Source organism: Megalobrama amblycephala, linkage group LG2 (genome assembly GCF_018812025.1).
Source record: "Megalobrama amblycephala isolate DHTTF-2021 linkage group LG2, ASM1881202v1, whole genome shotgun sequence".
Lineage (NCBI taxonomy): Eukaryota > Metazoa > Chordata > Actinopteri > Cypriniformes > Xenocyprididae > Megalobrama > Megalobrama amblycephala.
Genome location: NC_063045.1, coordinates 59,496,553 through 59,518,525, shown reverse-complemented (window position 1 = coordinate 59,518,525; position 21,973 = coordinate 59,496,553). Strand labels below are relative to the sequence as shown.

General features: G+C 42.3%; 1 protein-coding gene across 2 annotated transcripts in view; it reads right to left on the bottom strand.

The window, feature by feature from the left end:
* LOC125262495 overlaps positions 1–21,973 on the bottom strand; it is a 71,178-nt gene that overhangs the window by 43,725 nt on the left and 5,480 nt on the right. Inside the window, exons 4-5 of one of the 2 annotated variants that reach the window (XM_048181286.1) lie at positions 19,185–19,529; positions 18,074–18,980 (exon numbers count right to left, since the gene is read on the bottom strand). The exons of the other annotated variant lie outside the window; for it this stretch is intronic. Coding sequence (XP_048037243.1) covers positions 18,977–18,980; positions 19,185–19,529 — 349 coding nt within the window. The 3' untranslated portion in view covers positions 18,074–18,976. Of the gene's footprint in view, positions 1–18,073; positions 18,981–19,184; positions 19,530–21,973 lie in introns of those variants that run through there. 2 annotated transcript variants of the gene reach the window in all.

Here is a 21,973-nt window from a genome sequence, read left to right as displayed (position 1 = left end):
GCTTGGCATCTAGTGCGTTCTGGGCGGCGTTTTGAAGCTGATCCTTCTCAAAATTGCCATCACATATCCGATTCCCAAAATTCTGTTCTGTCAGGAAACACAGTGGTGACATGCAAACATTCACACAGTAATTTATTAGGTACTGATTCAGTAGTTCATGTGCATAAAACAAAACTGGATATCCTGTATATAAAAGGTTCAAACATTCACTGATGCTCCAGAAGGAAACACGACGCATTAAGAGTCGGGGGGTGAAAACTTTTGAACAGGATGAAGATGTCACAATTTTTCTTATTTTGTTTAAATATCATTGTTTTTCTTTTAGTACTGCCCTTCGGAACCAACAGAAGATATTTACATGTTTCCCGGCAGAAAATTAAGTACAATTTACCTTTAAGTTTTCACCCCTCGGCTCTTAATGCATTGTGTTTCCTTCTGGAGCATCAGTGAATGTTTGAACCTTTTTTAACAGTTGTGTTTGAGTCCCTCAGTGTGAAAAGACGAATCTCAAAATTATTCAGTCACTGCTGGAAAGGGTTCAAAAATGCTTGAAAACTGAAGAATCTGCAGGAGCTGGAGGATTTTTCTGAAGAACAGAGCTCAGTTTAACTGCTCAGGACAAACAAGAGACTCATGAACAACCATCACAAAACATAAAAACAGTCGTGGATCATCAGGTAACCACACACAGTATTGAGAATCAATGGTTCACATACTTATGAATGGGGTTATTTTAATAAATTCAGCTATTGTTTTGTCTTGTGAACTAAATGCAAACTTCTTTTATGTAAAATATCTTACTCAGGACAGTACTAAACAAAAAATAACATGCATTTTGTATGATCTCTCTTATTTTATTAAAATTATTCACATTTTAACAGATTCTGCAAGGGGTTCACATACTTTTTCTTGCAACTGTATTATATTATATATCACAATTGCATGGCACAAAAGATCAATTTTCTTATGCTCCTGGTGCATATGGTAGGTCCAGTAGAACTTAAAGAAGATTTTATTGTCATAATACAAAAGAGTTAGCTGATCACAGTTACATTCAAAAACTAGAAATCAAGGCTAGATTACTGTAACGCTTTACTGGGTGGTTGTTCTGCTCACCTATTAAACAAACAGCTGGTCCAAAATGCAGCAGCTAGAGTTCTTACTAGAACTAGGAAGTATGTCCATATTAGCCTGGTTCTGTCAACACTGGATTGGCTCCCTATTAAACACTGTATAGATTTTAAAATCTTGCTACTTACCTATAAAGCAGTAAATGGTTTAGCTCTCCAGTACCTGAGCGAGCTCTTAAAGCATTATAGTCCTTCACGTCTATAGCGATCTCAGAATTCAGGCCAGCTGATAATACCTAGAATATCAAAATCAACTGCAGGCAGTAGATCCTTCTCCTATTTGGCACCTAAACTCTTGAACAATCTTCCTATCACTGTTTGGGAAGCAGACACACTCAGTCAGTTTAAATCTAGACTAAAAACGCATCTCTTTAACCTGGCATACACATAACACATTATCAATTTATATTTTCAAAGCCGTTAAAGGATTATTAGGCTGCATAAATTAGGTCAGCCGGAATCGGGAACGCTTCCTATAACACCAGATGCACTCGTTACATCAGAAGAAGAATGGCATCTACACTATATTAGTCTTTCTGTTTATCCCGAGGTTTACCGTAGTCAACCGGATCCGGGCCGTATCCAGATGAGACAGAGGACCTGCACCTTGACACGACCACAACGCAGCCCTGAAGTATCAGCAGAGATCAAGTCAGCTAGATCATCCCTTGTAAAGGCCTCAACGACACGACAGCCAGTGGCGCCGTCCATACCGGCGTGATGAATACGATCCTCAACTGGATGGAACTGGAATAAATACTTTGAATGTTGCAATCCTATCAAACAAAGCACTGTTCACCAGAGGAGAACTGGCCCCCAGACTAAGCCTGGTTTCTCCCAAGGTTTTTTTCTCCATTTTAACACTTGTTTGCCACCTGATGTCACCTGTTGGAGTTTGGGTTCATTGCCGCTGTCACCTTTGGCTTGCTTAGTTGGGGACAGTTGAAATTTGATATTCAACAGTGCTTTGATCTGCCTGCATTGACACTATTCTTTAAGAGCCAAAATTATATACTAGTTATCAATGTAAAGCTGCTTTGACATAATCTGCATAATCTATATAAATAAAGGTGACTTGACTTGACTACATAAATGATGATGCCACTATAGTGCCATGGGTGTGTGTGTGTGTGTGTGTGTGTGTGTGTGTGTATATATATATATATATATATATATATATATAATGAATTGCACAATTTACCCCCATGTGACTCAACTTATCCTGTCCCTATGCTCAATTTACCCCTATTAGATCATGCCAAAATGTTAAATCGGATGGATCTTCTTCAGAAATATCAAATATATTGGATGTGACCCTGAACGCTGAAGTCTTCTATCAGCCTGAGAGTTTGACTGAGAAATCCAGGGAAGAACAGGAGACAAAGTGATGAAAAAAGAGCAGACTTTATTGAATAATCTTAGTTGTGTATGTTTTAACTTAACAGACTTTGTCTGACCAGCACAAATCCAACAAGTGAACAAGGGAAAAACAATGAAAAATTCACATCGTCCAGTGATGTTAAAAACCTTGAAATGGAGACATTCTCTTTTCTCTTTCTCATGAAGACAAACATCCCTTCAAACCACACAATCATAAGATTAAACAACAATAGAAAGGAAATAAGTATGATAAAATATGACAACATAAAATTACACGAATTAATAATAATGAAATGATTAAATGATAAATGATATAAATTAAGTAGGCTATTGTGAACCCTTAGATCCTTCACAAGAAATGCTTCAATACATCAAACAAAACATATTCTGCAAACCCCATTTCCAGAAAAGTTGGGATATTTGGGACATTGTATTAAAGACACAATATGTAAGATTGTTGTAATAAAATATCCAAAAACCTCTTGCACAGTGTGATATATTTCATGCAGTTGTGTACATACATTATCCCAAAAGTTCCCAAGGATTTGTAAATCCAGAGAAATTGTAATTTTAAATAATGGCTCATCCCTTGTCATCGTCGCCTATCAATGATGTAATATCTGCGCTATCGTCTGTTTCCGCTTCTCTTCATGGTGAAAACGACATCTCCCGTCATTCCACTCTCCTTCATAGCATCATCAAACTTTGCCTTTACTGATTTGAAAATGCGCCCTCTAGTGGTGAAACCTTATATATTGTGCCTTTAAAGGGATAGTTCAGCCAAAAATGAAAATTTGATGTTTATCTGCTTACCCCCAGGGCATCCAAGATGTAGGTGACTTTGTTTCTTCAGTAGAACACAAATGATGATTTTTAACTCCAACCGTTGCACATACACACCTCACACACCGGATGCCATGCGCGCGCTCAAGGCAGTTGGACATAGTGGTGTATTAGAGGCAAAAAATGATATAAATACTGTTCAGTTTCTTGCACAAATCGATTGTTTCGTGTCTTAGGACATCAGTGTGTCGTCACGAGCTGCAGGGTTTAATTTGGATTTGTCTGTGCATGTTTTTTTTACTCTTATAGATGAAGTTCCCACTGACAAGCATTATACGACTGACAGACGGCAATGGTTGGAGTTAAAAATCATCATTTGTACATTTCTACTGAAGAAACAAAGTGCCCTGGGGGTAAGCAGATAAACATCAAATTTTCATTTTTGAGTGAACTATCCCTTTAAACAAGAATCTGTGATTTGTTAATTATTTTGAACCTTTATTTAACTGACAAAAGTACAAAGAAACCATTTCCAGTGTTTCCATTGAACAACTTAATGGTATTTAGTTAATATAAGCATATTTTGAATTTGAAGTCATAAATAAAGATGTGACAGAATTAACAAATCACAGTTCAGTTCTGTGAGGTTAAATTTGTCTTTGGCTTCAACACAAAACACGCACAAAGAAAACACATCATACGTTAAACACATACAACAACAATCTTTTCTTCTGTGTATTGTAATTTCCCCCAATGTCCCAACTTCTTGAATGGTCTGAGAGTGAGTAAAGTATCATAAGATTCTAATTTTTGTGTGAACTATTCCTATTTAACAATTAAAATAGTCCCATAGCATCCTACGGTCTCTTGTCAAATACTTGAGTTTTTAGATGATAAAGCTCTGTTGGGTTTAATTAATCAAGGCTATGATCTGGCCTAAAGAGAGTTTAAATTATTATTATTATTATTATTAGCTCATGTGATTTAAAACTGAATATGGGTAAAACCAAAGCAGTACTTAATGATTTCAGAAAGAAGAGCTCCTCCCAGTGATCACTCCTGGTCAGAAGACAGATCTCTTGATGTGTGTCTATCTGCTGAAAAGAGAACAAGAGTTACATGAGAAAAGGTCATTTACTTTGAAGGTCATCCAATATATGATTTAATAGACTTAAGCCCCGTTCACACCGCCTGCGACAGGCAGCGACAAAGCGACAAACGACGGGAAACACACGACAAAAGTTCAGAAATTCCAACTTTATGCAAATAATAAGCGAATTTCGCTTGCGACAACCACCCTGCGTTCCATTCGGAAGGGCTCATCCCTATATGCCCTAATCTTTCAAAGGGTTTACCCTCCGAAGTGAGAGCTTCGAAGGGATGAAGGGTGTAGGGGTCAAAAAACTCTTTTTTTGGAACGCACTTCTGCGTCATCTTAACGAGACAATCAAGAAGGCGGCTTCGTCTTTTCCCCCCATGGTGTACTCTTTGTATTAATACACATTCATTTACTGTATTATTAACATTATAAGCTACTAACGGTCTTTTACTTTAAATATAATGTATACTGTGTCTATGAATTTGAAACATTTGAATGGACTGATAAAGGGAGCTGTAAAGTATTTTTGTTGAAGTACAATGTTGTTTTGACCATAATAATGTGCCAATCTAACTCGCATAAATATTACAGTAGTATAGAAAAATACTATATATACATTTATAGGTAAAATCGAACTCCAAGCCCCTTGTACCCATTCTGTGACGTCAAACAACTTCCCTGTGCAAAGAATCATGGGGACTCGAAGTGTCCATCAGTTGTACCCTTCGAAATTCTTCATTCTGAAGGACCCTTTGAAGTGGCCAGCTTTGAGCACTTCGGTTTGGAACGACCCTTCAGTATGGCGGCCATGATTGTTTTCACAAGTGCCCTTCAGGGGGCGATATATCCCATTTGGAACGCACCAAGAGACTAGTGACATGCAGTCGCTGGCGGTGTGAACGAGGTGCTCTACTGAACTACTCAGAATGTATTTTGGATCTGTCAATGATTCACTTTGTATAGCTTATTTATTGATTGATTTTTGTGCATTAACAGTTATTTATTTTTTTGTACATGAATAATCCAGGAACCAGCTGTCTAACCTGTCCTATTTCAAGTTTTTTCACTCGGGAATGCAACGGATCTTTTCGGACACTTTTCGGAAGTCCTGCAGGATGTTCTGGAACATATTTTTCAATGCATCTCTGACCCGATTGTACTTTTCCACGTGGTTTTGGTTCTCATGCAGCCAGCGATCGCGGGCCATCGGGTCCACATACACGTCACGGTTCACCATCTCATCGGCGATGAACTTCACCTTCTTACGCATCTTCTGGATTCCTTCTCTCGCATTATTGTTGTTAGATGTACAAGCCTTGAGGTATGCCACAAGTGCCTCTCGGAGCATCCTCGCATATTCTCCGTACACACCTGCATTATAATCCACATAACCATCCTCCGGACTACAGAGACAAACACACCAAAAACAAGATATAACAACTGAAATTAAAAGTGAAAAATGTCTGATTATGTCAAAAAATCTCAAAAAGAAAAAAGAAACTGAAGCTGTTTATGCAACAGTAAATGTACTAATACCAAAAATTAACCCTTAATGGGTCCTTGGGGTCAATCTGACCCCGCTGACAGTTTCCTTCGTTTTTAAAAAGGTTTCCCTTCAGGGGCATGAGACTCTGTGACATTTCCTAAATAATCTATCTAAACATGCACAAAAAATCTGGGCTTGATTTGGTTGTTCTAAAGGTGCTTAAAAAAAAATTTAGTCACTCTGGGTCAGATTGACCACACATTGAAAATGAATGGGAAGATGAAAAAATTGAATTGATGAAAAAAAAAAAAAATCCAGAATAAATCTGAAATGTTCTACATTTCCATAAAGGTCTGGTCCTAGACCATAAACACAAAGTGGAACGAACTTTCTAACTCATACACACACACACACACACACACACATGTGTGTGACTGCAACAGAGAGCATTTTTATATAAATTGGCAAATAAAATCAACAAAACTGTCCTAAATCTGAAAAATTTTACATAAATAAACACACATAAACACAAACACACAGTCCCTATCACAATCCCTAAATCCAGCCAGATTTCCATGATTTCCATCATGCTGCTACAGTTGGCTATATTCCTCTGTGTTGTCAGTCTCAGTCGAATCTCGTCCACCTTACTGCGGATTGATCGGGCATTAGAGAGGAAGATGGTATGGAGCGGGGGCTTAAACAGGTTAGCCTTTAGCCTAGTTAGCACGCCAGCCCGCTTGCCTCTTTTCTGCCGCCGCTCGCAGTGTCTCCTCCTCTGTCTCTATCCACTGTTGAACGACATGTGTCCCCCAGTGTTGGGTTCGAGGAGTTCAGCACGGCTGTACTGAAGTTCCTCAGCCAGATGGATACGAGAAAATGCATAACAACAACATGAAACCACTACATGTTTTTGTTATTACACAGAGAGTAAAGTACAGGAAAAAGCTACCGTTGGGTACCAGCACCGAATTTCAGGTACCGATACTGGTAGCTGTACCGGTTAAAATGTGAATGGTACCCAACCCTACCACTGACCCCCACTAACAAGTGTTGGCTTAGATGTTTTTGGTCCATGTATTGTGACTGACAGCGCAATGTACTAGATGTGGTCTGCATGAGTGTAAGAGCTGTGACATTAAATCTTACACACTAAAGTGTCTACACCCTGTAGCACTCATCCCACCTGAGCACACACACACTGACCTGAAGTGGACCACCATTTCACTAATTGCAGTTTTTTCAGTTTGGCCAAGGGGGATTATTGAGTCCTTCACCAGGTTATCCACCTGTTCATTGCCCACCAGGTCTTCCAGAACGTTGCGGTGGAACGTAAGGATTCCATTGCTGAAGACATGCTGGCCCCGGGCTGCTAGCTCATGAGAAGCAGTCGGCGTGCGAGTAGATTGAATGGCGTTTAGTGCTTGCTGGGCAGCGTTTTTGAGCTGATCCTTCAAAAAAGCGTTATTCTGATTCACATTCTGTTCTGTCAGGAAACACAGTGGTGACATGCAAACATTCACACAGTAATTTATTAGGTACTGATTCTTTAGATCATGTGTGCATAGAACAAAACTGTGTATCCTATTTCATGGATGGATAAAACAGACATTGTAGATTGTGATTTAGGAGAAAAGGTAGGTGATGCATTTAGTTTAGAGCACATACACACACACACACACACACACACACACACACACACACAGTCATTATATTAGTGTTCCTCACTCTTGGTGTGTGTGTGTGTGAGGTTTGTGTATTGGTGTATCTCACTCTTAGGGGGGGATGGAGTTTACGGTGGTTACTAGAACCCCCAAAACTGTGGCCAAAGCCAGCATGAGCTTCAGAATAGGAGTCATTATGGTCTCAATCAGGTCCTTTACTAGTCAGCAAGTTTATCTGTATCCAAAAAAAAAACAAACATAATATTTCACCAAATGGACCCAGAAATGTGTATTAAAGTGTTTGACTGACAAAAGTATGTATAAATTTGCAGGGGGTCTGGGGGAGGGGGTGGGTCATGTTCATGTAAACACGTTAACTTGTTTTCCTTTAAGGACCAGGTCAAAGGCTTAAGCATAAACCAATCGTCACAGCTAGATTTTTGCCCCTTACTCCGATTTCAGCCAGCATGTAAACACATTAACCTGCGTTCTGTCGGCTTATTGAAGTGCACATGTGTGATATATGACAGGAACGCATCCTTACTGTGGATTTAAGCGTATCCATCCTGTTGAAAAAACCAGCATATGCTGGATAGGATGTTTTGAAGCATGGAAGCTGGTTTGAGCTGGTTTATGCTGGTCCTTAGCTGGTCATGAGCTGGTTTGAGCTGGTTTATTCTATAATTTATTCACCCCCATGTCGTCCAATATGTTTGTGTAAAGCAGGGAGACTCAGGCAGGGGATCCAAATGCAGCGTTTTATTAAAGATGAGCGTGGTCATACAGGCAGGGTCAATCAGGAGCAAATAGGAACAGCAAGGGACAGGCAGAGTCGTAGTCAGGGTACAGGCAGTAGATCGAGGCAGGCAGATATGATTCACAGAACAGCAGACAAGGCAAAGGTCAGGACAGGCAGCAACAGGTCAATAACAGGTAACAGGCAGGAATGGTAACAGACAGGCAAACAGGATATAACGCTCGGAATTGTAACAGTGTTAACAAGACTTCGAGATCAGATGGTGTGAATGAGAGTCCAGGTAATGCGCTGCAGCTGGCTGTGGTGATTAGTGAGGAGTGTGTGCATGGCTGTATGTGGCAACAGGTGATTGGTGTGGAGTGAACATGTGACTGGCAGGGAGGATTATGGGGAGTGTAGTCTGACAGGAGCAGACAGTGATCGTGACATAACGCCCCCCTCCCGGAAGGTGCGTCCTCGCGGCGTAGATGGCACAAATAGGGAGGGGGGGTGGGTGCATTGGAGCTCAGACAGGAACAGGGTCTCCAATGCAAGTTCCAGGGCAGCCATGGCGGGTCAGGTACCCACGGGCAGCCATGGCGGGTCAGGTGCCACGGGCAGCCATGGCGGGTCAGGTGCCACGGGCAGCCATGGCGGGTCAGGTGCCACGGGCATCCATGGCGAGTCCGGAATGTCAGGAAGCCACGGCGGGTCAGGAGGCTTGGGTAACCACGGTAGGTCAGGTGGCTTGGGTACCCACGGCAGGTCAGGTGGCTTGGGCAACCGCGGCAGGTCAGATGGCTTGGGCAGCCACGGCAGGTCAGATGGTTTGAGCAGCCACGTCAGGACAGAGTACATAGATGACCCCAGCGGGTCAGAGTCCATTAGTGGCCATACTAAATTGCAGTCCAAAGGTGGCCATAACAGTTCAAAGGCCCATGACGGCAGTGGTCGGGCAAGGTCCCCACCCACAAGCTCCCCACCCTCAGGTATACTGCCCCCCCCCCCCAAAAAAGTTCTTGGGGAATTCAATGGGAGCCGTGGCGGGTTCACAGGCAAGGAGTTCAAATGGCGCCGGCAAAGCATGGCGCTTGGGTGACGCCAGCAGGGCAAGGAGCTCAGGTGGTGCTGGTAGAGCAAAGAGCTTGGATGGCGCGGGCAGGGCTAGGAGCCTGGGCGGCGCAGGCAGGGCAAGGAGTTCAGGTGGCGCCGACAGGGCAAGGCGCTTGGACGATGTCGGCAAGGCAAGACGCTTGGGTGGCGCCGGCAAAGCGAGGAGCTCAGGTGGTGCCGGCAGGGCAAGGAGCCTGGGCGGTGCTGACAGGGCTAGGAGCTTGGGCGGCGCTGAAGAGACCTCTAGCGTGGTCTCCGGGCCCACAACGGGCTCTGGGAAGGCCTCAGAGCCCTGAAAGATGAAAGGAGCCTTCTTCCTCCTCCACCTCCTCTTTCGTGGACGAGGTGGCGGCTCTGTGTTCACCTCCTCGGTGGGCACTGCAGCGAGCTCACGGGCTGAAGCGGATTCAGGAACGGACGCACTGGCTGGAGCGGACTCTGGAGCGGACTCAACGGCTGGAACGACTCCTACGTCCTTGAGCACCGCAGGGGTGGCCATCTTGCCCGTGGGCACTGGCAAAGCAGTCATTTTGTCCATTGCGTCCAGGACGCTTGAGTGCGTTGCAACCGGCAAACTTGACTGCGTTGCAACCGGCGAACATGAGTCCATAGCAACCGGCGAACTTGAGTGCGTTGCAATCGGCGAACATGAGTCCATAGCAACCGGCGAACTTGAGAGCGTTGCAGCCGACGAACTTGAGAGCGTTGCAACAGACGAACTTGAGAGCGTTGCAACAGACGAACTTGAGTGCGAAGCTTCCGACGAGCTTGAGTGCGAAGCGGCCTCCGGGCTTGAGTGCGAAGCGGCCGGCTGAGGCTTCAGAATGCCAGCCGCTCGAGCTGAAGTCAGCGGAGGATCAGCCACACTGGAACGTAGTCTCTGCGCCCTTGGACAGATCCAGAAACGTGACGTGGCTCTGGGCGATCAGCGGAGACAGGACGTGGCTCTGGGCGATCAACGGAGACAGGACGTGGCTCTGGGCGATCAGTGAAGACGTGATGTGATGTTGTAGTGGCCGCCATTTTGTGAGTGCTCTCCTGAGCGGCAGCCATTACGTGATTCTCTGTGGTGTCGCATTTCTCCGCGACACCCACAGTAAAAAGTGAACCAACTCTAAGCAGGGCAAAGTCCAAAAATTCCACAAACGACCCTCGGGGACCACTGGTGTTACGGTTGCTGGTGTAGAGATGAGGCAGATACGGATTTCCACAATAGTATAAGGTACTTTAATAAACCAATGCAGGGAATCACCAAACATACACATAACACAACAGAGAACGGACAAGGAGTGCAGGGAGTGAGTGCCATATAAAGGGAGTGATGATAATCAAGTCCAGGTGCAGGTGATGAGTGATGATGAGGAGCTGACGAGGGAAGTGAGTGCAGGTGACGAAACAGGAGGATCATGGGAAATGGAGTCCAGGGGAACAAGGGATCTGTAACAGTACCTCCCCCTCCCGGTAGGCGCGTCCTCGCGCTGTAGATGGAACAACTGGGAGGGGGGTGGGCGCCCTGGAGACCTCAAGCCGGAGCAGGGGGAGGAGTAGACTGGAGTGGAGGTCTCCAGGGCAGGTCCAAGAACCATGGCGGGTCAGGTGAAGCGGGCAGCCATGGAGGGTCAGGTGAAGCGGGCTGCCATGGAGGGTCAGGAGCCGTGGACGGCCATGGAGGGTCAGGAGCCGAAGGCGGCCATGGCGGGTCCAGGGCCTTTACCGAGGCCTTGATGCCGTCGAGCCCAGGAGGCGCTGAAGGACCGGCGGGAGAAGCGCAGCCAGGGCTCCAGAAGGCCGCAGTTGAAGACAGATGACATACAACAAAGTGAACACCAGGGGGAGTGAGGAAGCCAACTGGAACGGAGGGACGGAGGGACGGAGCGGAGACGGAGGAGTGCAGTCCAGAAGTGAAGGCAGGCTGACGAGTGACCAAGGTGTGAACGGGGGCAGGATGGAGACTGGTGAGACTGGTGGCTGATGGACCATGGTGGAGTCGAGGGAGGTTGGAGCCAGGGTGTAGGTAATCGCCCAGAGGTCCGAGGTGGAGATCTGGGCGAGGGGGCTTGAGGTGGAGGTGCAGTATAGACACAAATGGAAGGAGGTGGGAGAGGGAGGCAGGGAGGGTAAACAGTCTTAGGGCTGGAGACTTTTATAACAAAGTTCATCATAGGAGCGTGCTCGTGACGGGCTGAAGCGGCTGGCTCGGCGGCGGCAGGAGCGGATGGCTCGGCGGCGGCTGGAGTGGCTGGCTCGGCGGCGGCTGGAGCTGAGGGCCAGTTCATCCCCTCATACTCCACCAGAATCCCTTCTGCCACTGGAGCGTGCTCAGAGAGGGCTGGAGCGTACTCGGAGAGGGCTGGAGCGTGCTCGGAGAGGGCTCGGAGAGGCCTGGAGCGTGCTCGGAGAGGGTTGGAGCGTGCTCGGAGAGGGCTGGAGCGTGCTCGGAGAGGGCTGGAGCGTGCTCGGAGAGGGCTCGGAGAGGGCTCGGAGAGGGCTGGAGCGGGCTCGGAGTTCATTCCCTCAAATATAATTAAAAATTCCCGTTGGAACGGGAGCGGGCTCGGTGGAGGCTGGAGAGGGCTCAGCGGCAGGATTTTTCCTCTTCCTCCGCCTTCTGGACCCAACGGGAGAGTGTGGACCCAGCGTAGGACAGGAAGGAAGTTCACCGGAGGGGTAAGCGGAGGAATACGGAGGCTGACTAACTGGCCCGGCCGTCAGACTGGAGACCAACACTCATCCTGAACCTTGTCCACATAGAATTTGGAATTATTCAAAAACAAAATAAAATTGATAGTTTCGCTTAAGGAGAAACGATAATCTGGTTCATGGAAACGGAGAGTGTTGTCATCCAGACCGTCCAAAAACAGGGCGATTAAATTAGCATCGGGCCAGTCAGTCAGATAAGCCAGCTCAATGAACTCCTCCACATACCTCTCCAGTGAACGACCAACCTGAAGAAGCCCGATGAGGCGATCGCCGGCAGTCAAGATCGTGGAAGGCATGGGAGAAGCTGGAGCCCGGGAGATGAAGGAAGCATCCATATTTCTTTTTTTTTTCTCTTTCTGTGGAAATCCGGTCAGTTTTTGGTCCGTTCTTCTGTTACGGTTGCTGGTGTAGAGATGAGGCAGATACAGATTTCCACAATAGTATAAGGTACTTTAATAAACCAATGCAGGGAATCACCAAACATACACATAACACAACAGAGAACGGACAAGGAGTGCAGGGAGTGAGTGCCATATAAAGGGAGTGATGATAATCAAGTCCAGGTGCAGGTGATGAGTGATGATGAGGAGCTGACGAGGGAAGTGAGTGCAGGTGACGAAACAGGAGGATCATGGGAAATGGAGTCCAGGGGAACAAGGGATCTGTAACAACTGGTGAGTAAACTGCTCTTTAGTGGTTCGTTTAATCCATAAGCAAAAAGGTCAATGAGGGCACAGTCCGGCAGATCAGATAAATAAGCAACATCCAGGAACTTCTGAATATGTGCCTCGAGGGTACTGTTACCTTGACGAAGGCTGACGAGACGCATTGCTGGGTCCATGCTGAGGCTGGAAATGCTCATGGAAGCTGCTGGATCTAGTGTGGCGAAGTCTTCTGTAAAGCAGGGAGACTCAAGCAGGGGATCCAAATGCAGCGTTTTATTAAAGATGAGCGTGGTCATACAGGCAGGGTCAATCAGGAGCAAATAGGAACAGCAAGGGACAGGCAGAGTCGTAGTCAGGGTACAGGCAGTAGATCGAGGCAGGCAGATATGATTCACAGAACAGCAGACAAGGCAAAGGTCAGGACAGGCAGCAACGGGTCAATAACAGGTAACAGGCAGGAATGGTAACAGACAGGCAAACAGGATATAACGCTCGGAATTGTAACAGTGTTAACAAGACTTTGCGATCAGATGGTGTGAATGAGAGTCCTTTATTGTCCAGGTAATGAGCTGCAGCTGGGTATGGTGATTAGTGAGGAGTGTGTGCATGGCTGTATGTGGCAACAGGTGATTGGTGTGGAGTGAACGTGACTGGCAGGGAGGATTATGGGGAGTGTAGTCTGACAGGAGCAGACGTGTCTTTTGTCTTTCTTTCTTCAGTCAAAAAGAAATGAAGGTTTTTGAGGAAAACATTCCAGGATTTTTCTCCATATAGTGGACTTCACTGGGGTTCAACGGGTCGAAGGTCCAAATGTCAGTTTCAGTGCAGCTTCAAAGAGCTCTACATGATCTCAGACGAGTAATATAAGTAGTGAAACAATTGTTTATTTTCTAAAAATAAAAAAAAATAAAAAATTGCACTGCTCTGTGATGCGCCACGCATTACGCAATCATGTTGGAAAGGTCACACATGATGTAGCCAGAAGTACCCCGGTAGGGCTAAAAACTCCAGCTCATTTTCTCCTCCAGCTTCAAAATCATCCGACATCGTTGTTTTACCTTTTTTTTTTGTAAAAGGCATTTGACTTAGTCTTTGCACGTTTGCTTTGTGAACACTTGATGTGTACTTTAACCTATGTCACGTGACCTTTCCAACGTGATTACGTAATGCGTGGAGCATCTCAGAGCAGTGCAAGATGAGCATTTGTGGTTAAAAAGTATGTAATTTTATTTTTTATTTTTTTTTAAATGACCGAACGTTTCTCTAGATAAGACTCTTATTCCTCGTCTGGGATCATGTAGAGCTCTTTGAAGCTGCACTGAAACTGACATTTGGACCTTCAACCTGTTGGTAACTGTTGAAGTCCACTATATGGAGAAAAATCCTGGACTTTTTCCCCCCTCAAAAACCTTAATTTCTTTTTGACTGAAGAAAGAAAGACATAACATCTCGGATGACATGGGGGTAAAATTAACAGGAAATTTTAATTCAGAAGTGAACTAATCCTTTAAGGAAGCGTTGCGTCATTTAAAGGGGAGTCAATAAGTATCAAACTAATAAGTAACTTGATTCAGGAACTGATTTTGATGCCATTTTTGCCACAATCTAATTTCAGACCCTGATGAGCGCCAGTCAAGATCCAAGAGAAATGAAATAATAGACTATAATTTTAAGAATGAAAACTTAAAATTAAAACATTTAAATAAGAACAAAGGTTTGTAGCACAATACAATTAACAGTGAAATTCATTACTGATTTAAATATTACTGAATTTATAAAAATTGCATTGTGTTTATAAACCTGTGAAGATAGTTCCTGTACCCCTGGCCAAATTAGAAGAGATCAGCAAGCATTATTTTGCAGTTAACATTATTAATGAAATCTGCCAAGTAAATTGAATCTGAAAAATGGATGCCCTCATTCAACTACAAATTCACATAGTATTCAATTTATTAACAGCAATAATAAGCTGGTAGTTACCTCTTGTCAGCTACAGTCGTATCGTCTGACTGCAAGTCGAGGAGGCAGAAAGTGAAGTGAGGAGAAGCACAGCGAGGAGGCGAGTAAAAAGTGCCCCCCCCCCATGTAAAACCAGTGTAAGATTATTGCCTTTTTTTTTTTTTATTGTAAAGCACTTTCAACACAACTCATGGTTGACTCAAAGTGCTGTACAATACAACAAAAATCAATACAAAAGAACACAAAACATTATGCCTGGTTGAATTCTATTGATAAAAGGTGTTTTTTTAAGCAAATATTAAGCAAATACTTCAAACTTGGTAAACAGGAAGCAGTTCTAACTGGAATTGGTAAGTTATTCTCATCTGACAGACCAGCTAGAACCACTAGCTCTGTCAGGCTGGAAACCAGATAATAAAACTAGCCAAACAGAAAATAAACGAGTGGTCAAACCCCCTCTAGGTGATTATCAGCAAATACAGAACGTAAAACTAACTACCCCGCCCCCCCCCCCACCCCCCATGACTCTCGGCATATTACATATTACAATTGTATGGCACAAAAGATCAATTTTCTTATGCTCCTGGTGCGTATGGTAAGTCCAGTAGAACTGAAAGAAGATTTTATTGTCATAATACTAAAGAGTTAGCTGATCACAGTTACATTCTCATTCATATCATTTCAGCACATTGCATGTTGAACTTGTCTGACTGTATTAAACTGAGTATCATACGTCGCTAACTCAGCTGGATTTTATTAATGCAATTTGGCATGATCTTGGATTGTTTGGTTCTTCAACGCTCATCTTGGACTTGCTGTCATAGCAACAGGTTCATAAGTTCAAATCTGCTCAGGAGCAGGCTTATTTAATGTAAACAGGATTATATTGCATGTTTTTAAGCAGAGGTGATAAAGTCTTTTCAAGTCAAGCCACTGCTACTTACTTAAAAGTGTTATGTGACCCTAATGTGAAATACTCTAATGTGAACTATAGGGACAATAATAAGGCAGCGACTATTTACACAAAGTGACAATAGCAGCATTTTCTTAGCGATATGCTGTTTACACTAGGTGAGATTCTGAGGTAGATTCTATTTAAACCATGTAAAAGTATCAGTTCTTTGCAATAAGAGTAAATAGTAATTAGATGCTATCTATACTTTATATCGACATACTATTTGCACCTCAGTATTTTTGTACATTAACATGATGCAATATCATAGAGTGTAAATTATTATACTTATATAATTATTAAATGGATACTGCTTTATTGGAAGAATAAAAACCTTGCCTACACCTTCCCCTAACCCTACACAATAAACACTTTATTCACAGTTTATTCGCAGTATTATTAATCACTTGTTCGCAGTTTATTTCTACTTTTAGAACATTATCATTTTTATTCAAAATAAATGCAAGCACAGCAGAAGGCGGATTTAAACCCGTACCAATCGCATTAAATGCCAGGACTGCAAGCCTGTCACACTGGAGTTGGAGTATTGAAACTCACACTGAAGGAGATATCGTCAAGAACTTTTAATGGAGTAATCTGAACAAGGAACAGAGAAAATCAACAGGAAATTAAACTACAAATACCATGTAAAGCTAGACAAAGAACATACTGAAACTCAAGGCTTAAATACACAGCAGACAGAGGAGTTAATGAGACTTAAACAAGACACACTTGAACTGAAGACACTAATTAATCAGTAACCACACAAGGAGAACTGAAACAATTAACAAACTAGAAAACTGACTAAGAAACTGAAGACAGAAAAAAAGCATGAAAACTGATCAAAAACATACTCTAAACGTGACAGTACGCCCCCTCCCAAAAAGGCACATCCTTGCGCTGTAAGAAGATAGCCCAGAGGCAGGGTGGCTGGGGAGGAGGGCATAGAGTAAACAAAAGTTCAAGGGGTGGGAAGGTGGGCACCCTGGTGTCTTTACAGGAGGGTGAGAGTAGAGGTGCAGGCAGGTGTGAAGCCTCCGGGGTGGAGTCGGGAGCTTGGGGGACCAGGCCTGCACTGGACCCTGGTCGGGGGCTGGTATTGGTTCTGACCAAAAGTTGATTAGCCATAGGTCCTCTGCAGGTTCTGGAGATTGTTTTCCATATATGTCATTTTTTATTGTATTGAAAAGGGGATTTGACTTGTCAAATGGGTGGATTTTTCTGGATCTCAGTGATTAACTTCTTCACCATATTAAATGCATGAGTGGATTCTGATTGGCTGTCAGTGTTTTATCGTTTAACAGCTGGAAATCCCAATGATATCGTTTCTCTATATCATTATCGTTATAGCTGTTGTGTGGGCTCCATGCTATTCTTTTATATTTAGAATGATTTTTAAATCTATACCTTTATCATCTTTATAGTTATCATTCTTGGTGTGAACGGGCCTTTACTGCAGACTGACATGTAACAGACATTGTAAAAACTGAATGTTAATTTTTCAAATGTATTTTAATACTCTGGCGGCTTGTATTTCACAGCAGACCAGAGAACTAGAGTGTCTTAACTTGTAGTATGCAACACTTTTAGAAGTTAGAAGTACCTCATTCATAGTAAATAATGTGTATTTTGCCTTCACCGCACATCATGTGTGATTATGGGAGAGTAACTGTCTTGAATTTACAGACAGGTCTGACTGTCAAAACTATCATTTGTGCCTGTGTTTCTTGATTAAGTTGAAAGACATGTTTTAGATATACTGTAATGCCATATATCGAAGATACCACGTTGCAGCCAAATCTTGATATAGTGTTTATTGGATTTTGTAAACAGTATGGTATAGCTGACCCATGTTCTGCCAGGAAAGGATTTTATTTTGTGTTTCTGTATCAGTGATCAGAATGCATTCCAAATGTGTGACCTTAAATATGCATTAATTGTCATGCTAACAAAAAATACATTGTGCCTTCAGCTCATGTTCTGATCCAGAATAAATAATGCTGACTGGACAAATGAGTCTATTTCTCTTTGTAAATACATTATTCAGAATTTGTTTATTTTTTTAATACAGTGCACTTACATAAATGATGATGCCACTATAGTGCCATTTGTGTGTGTGTGTGTGTGTGTGTGTGTGTGTGTGTGTGTGTGTATTTTATATAGATGGCCAAGTAAAATGTTCAATTTTACTTCAGCATAATGAATTGCACAATTTACCCCCATGTGGCTCAACTTATCCTCTCCCTAGGCTCAATTTACCCCTGTTAGATCATGCCAAAATGTTAGATCGGATGGATCTTCATGTCAGAAATATCAAATATATTGGATGTGACCCTGAACGCTGAAGTCTTCTATCAGCCTGAGAGTTTAACTGGGAAATCCAGAGAAGAACAGAAGGAGATGAAGTGATGAAAAAAGAGCAGACTTTATTGAATAATCTTAGTTGCGTATGTTTTAATGCTTAGACTTCATCTGACCATCACAAATCCAACAAGTGTTATTATATTAAGGGAAAAACAATGAAAAATGACTTCTTCACATCATCGTCCAGTGATGTTAAAAACCTTGAAATGGAGACATTTTCTTTTCTCTTTCTCATGAAGACAAACATCCCTTCAAACCACACAATCATAAGATTAAAGACAATAATAGAAAGGAATTAAGTATGATAAAATATGAAAACAGAAAATTACATCAATTAATAATAATAATAATGAAATGATTAAATGATAAATGGTATAAATCAAGTAGGCTATTGAGAATCCTTAGATCCTCCACAAGAAATGCTTCAATACATCAAACAAAACATATTCTGCAAACCCCATTTCCAGAAAAGTTGGGATATTTGGGAAATTGTAATTGAAGGCTCAGTTCTGTGAGTTTAAATTTGTCTTTGGCTTCAACACAAAACACACACAAAGAAAAAACATCATATATTACAAACATACAATCTTTTCTTTTGTGCATTGTAATTTCTCTAATGTCCCTCGTCTGTGGAAATGAGGTTTGTAAATCTTGAATGGTCTGAGAGTGAGTAAAGTATCAACAGATTCTCATTTTTGGGTCAACTATTCCTATTTAACTATAAAAAGAGTCCCATGGCATCGAGTTTTTAGATGATAGAGCCCTGTTGGGTTTAATTAATCAAGGCAATGATCTGGCCTACAAAGAGAGTTTAAATTATTATTATTAGTTCATGTGATTTAAAACTGAATGTGGGTAAAACCAAAGCATTGCTTATTGATTTCAGAAAGAAGAGCTCCTCACAGTGATCACTCTGGGTCAGAAGATAGATTTCTTGATGTGTGTCTATCTGTTGAAAAGAAAACAAGAGTTACATGAGAAAAGGTCATTTACTTCGAAGGTCATCCACTACATGATTTAATGGACTAAGAGGAGCTCTACTGAACTCATCAGAAGGTATTTTGGGTCTGTCAATGATTCACTTTTTTACTTTTTTTATATTTTTAAATTTATTGTTTGTACATGAATGTAATCCAGGAGCCAGCTGTCTAACCTGTTCCACTTTCCACTCTCGTAATAGTGTTTGATCCTTTCTGACACTTTTTCGAAGTCCTCCAGGATGTTCTGGAACATATTCATCAATGCAGCTCTGATATCATTGTACTGTTGCAAACGGTTTTGGTCCTTCTTAACCCAGTGATCGCGGGCCATCGGGTCCACAATCACATTACGGTTCACCATCTCACCGGTGATGAACTGCACCTGCGTCCTGGTTCTGTTTCTCTCATCATCGTTGTCAGATGTATCGGCCTTGAGGTATTCCACAAGTTCATGTCGGAGCTTCTCCACGTACGCTCCGTACACACCTGCATTATAATCCACATAGAACTCATCTGAACTACAGAGACAAAAAACAAAAACAAACACACCTAAAGATTATTTTTGACAAAGGGAGAAATCACTGCAATCACTGCAGCAGTGAAGTGATACATATTTAAATATAAATAAATAAATAAATAAATCACTGTTGTGGCTAGATGATTGAATGGGTAATTGATAAGCTTGTCTGTGAGACAGGTTGTTTGGAAAGCAATGTTTTATTGTATTATTGAATTATTATTGTTGATTAAGGGGGGGATCGGCTGGAGATTACATTTTGGAACTTCTGTGGGCTAAAAATAAGAAAAACTGACTGATTAGGTTGGAGGGGTGTGGGTAAATTAGCAATGAATATTGAATGGCTGCTCATAGCATTAGATGTTGTACAGCTGTCTATCTTGTCAAACTTGTTTTATTATAAATGAGCACGCTGATGGTGTACATACAGCACTATGAAGACAGATTTTTTAGATTCTAATCACGAGCCGAAGTAGCATTGCAACATGCGGCGAGTTTCAGCGCAGATGCAGTGGATTTTAAAAGCATTTGGCCTGTTGGATGTATTCGAGATTCTTATGTAACTTTACCAACAATTGTTTGTCAGGTTCTGGGAAAGTTAGGATAGGGACAGATATGAATAGACACTTGAGCTCAGAAAAGGCAGCTTCAGCTTCATGGGTCCAGAAGAACTTTACTCTTCCTCCCTTGGTGAGTGCAGAAAGCAGAGCGTCCACAGAACTAAAGTTCCTATGGAAATGAGCAAAACTGAGAAACCACTGATGTCCCTGACACATGAGAGAACGAGCCAATCAGTCAGGGCTTGACCCTTCCAAGGATCCATTTGGATCAGGTCTGTTTCCACTATAAATCCTAATTTTGCTGTGGAAAGTATAACACCAAGGAAGACATTTCATGGAGGGTGCTGCTGGTTTTTGGCCAGCTGGTGGCTAGAGGTTCAGACTTCAGTGTCATTCATGAGTGTGTCACATGCCGTAATTTTCATGGAACCCACAAACAAATTTCAGTACCTGAGAATGCATCTGCGAGCAAGAGTAAGGTACGTTAAAGCAAGAGAGAGACCATTCGACGTTACCCCTGCACCTTCAGACACATCACACAGGTTAAAGTTCTGAAGTGTGGTTACAATTCAGAAAACTAGATGCAGTCAATGCTTTTTGCAATATGTCCATAATAACTGAAACATGCTTACTCCAGTCCATATATGATACAGAACAGCACGAGATATGGTCTTTCGTGATATTTGAATTCTACTACACCGCACACATAACAGTGTGTTCACACTATACCTTGGACTGGAGACACTGTGATGTTACGTGATTTCCAGGCTGGAGACTGTAGAGATTTATTTTGTCTAGTATGTAAAATTTATAAATATATAACAAAATGTTTACTGAATTTTTACTGAAATAAATGTTTTTTTTTACTCAGAGAGTAAAGTAAAGAAAAAAAGGTACAGTTGGTTACCGGCACTGAATTTCAGGTACCGATACTGATTAAAATGTGAATGGTACCCAACCCTACCACTGACCCCCACTAACAAGTGTTGGCTTAGATGTTTTTGCTCCATGTATTGTGACTGACAGTGCAATGTACTAGATATGGTCTGCATGAGTAAGAGCTGTGACATTAAATCTTAATTTTTTATCGTGATAAGTATTTATACCAGGACACCAGGACACCATACAGACTTTATCAAAAAATTTGCCGATTTTCTATCAGAATTAGTACTAGCTGCAGATAAAGTCCTTGTTGTTGGTGATTTTAATATCCATGTAGATAATAAAAAAGACTCATTAGGATTGGCATTTACAGACATTCTAAACTCTACTGGTGTTAGACAACACGTGTCGGGACCCACTCATTGTCGTAATCATACTTTAGATCTAATATTGTCACATGGAATCGATATTGATGCCGTTGAAATTCTGCAGCAGAGTGACGACATCTCAGATCATTATCTAGTCTCGTGTATATTACATTTAGTCAAAGAGGCTAAACTGCCTCCCTGCCATAAATATGGTAGAACAATCACTACTACCACTAAAGATCGCTTTATAAATAATCTTCCTGATCAGTTTCATCGCCTTAGCATACCAGACAGCTTAGAAGACCTCGATGTTGCAACAGAAACTATTGCCTCTGTCTTTTCCAGCACATTAGACTCAGTTGCTCCTTTGCGCTTAAAAAAAATTAAGGAAATTAATCCAACGCCATGGTACAATAAGCACACTCGGGCCCTAAAAACAACAGCTAGAAAAATGGAGCGCAGCTGGAAGAAAACAAAACTAGAAGTATTTCGCATTTCGTGGAGAGAATGATTGAGTACAGAAAGGCCTTAAAAACTGCTAGATCTGCCTATTTTTCAAAACTTTTAGAAGAAAATAAACACAACCCTAGGTATTTATTTGATACAGTGGCTAAATTAACAAGAAATAAAGCTTC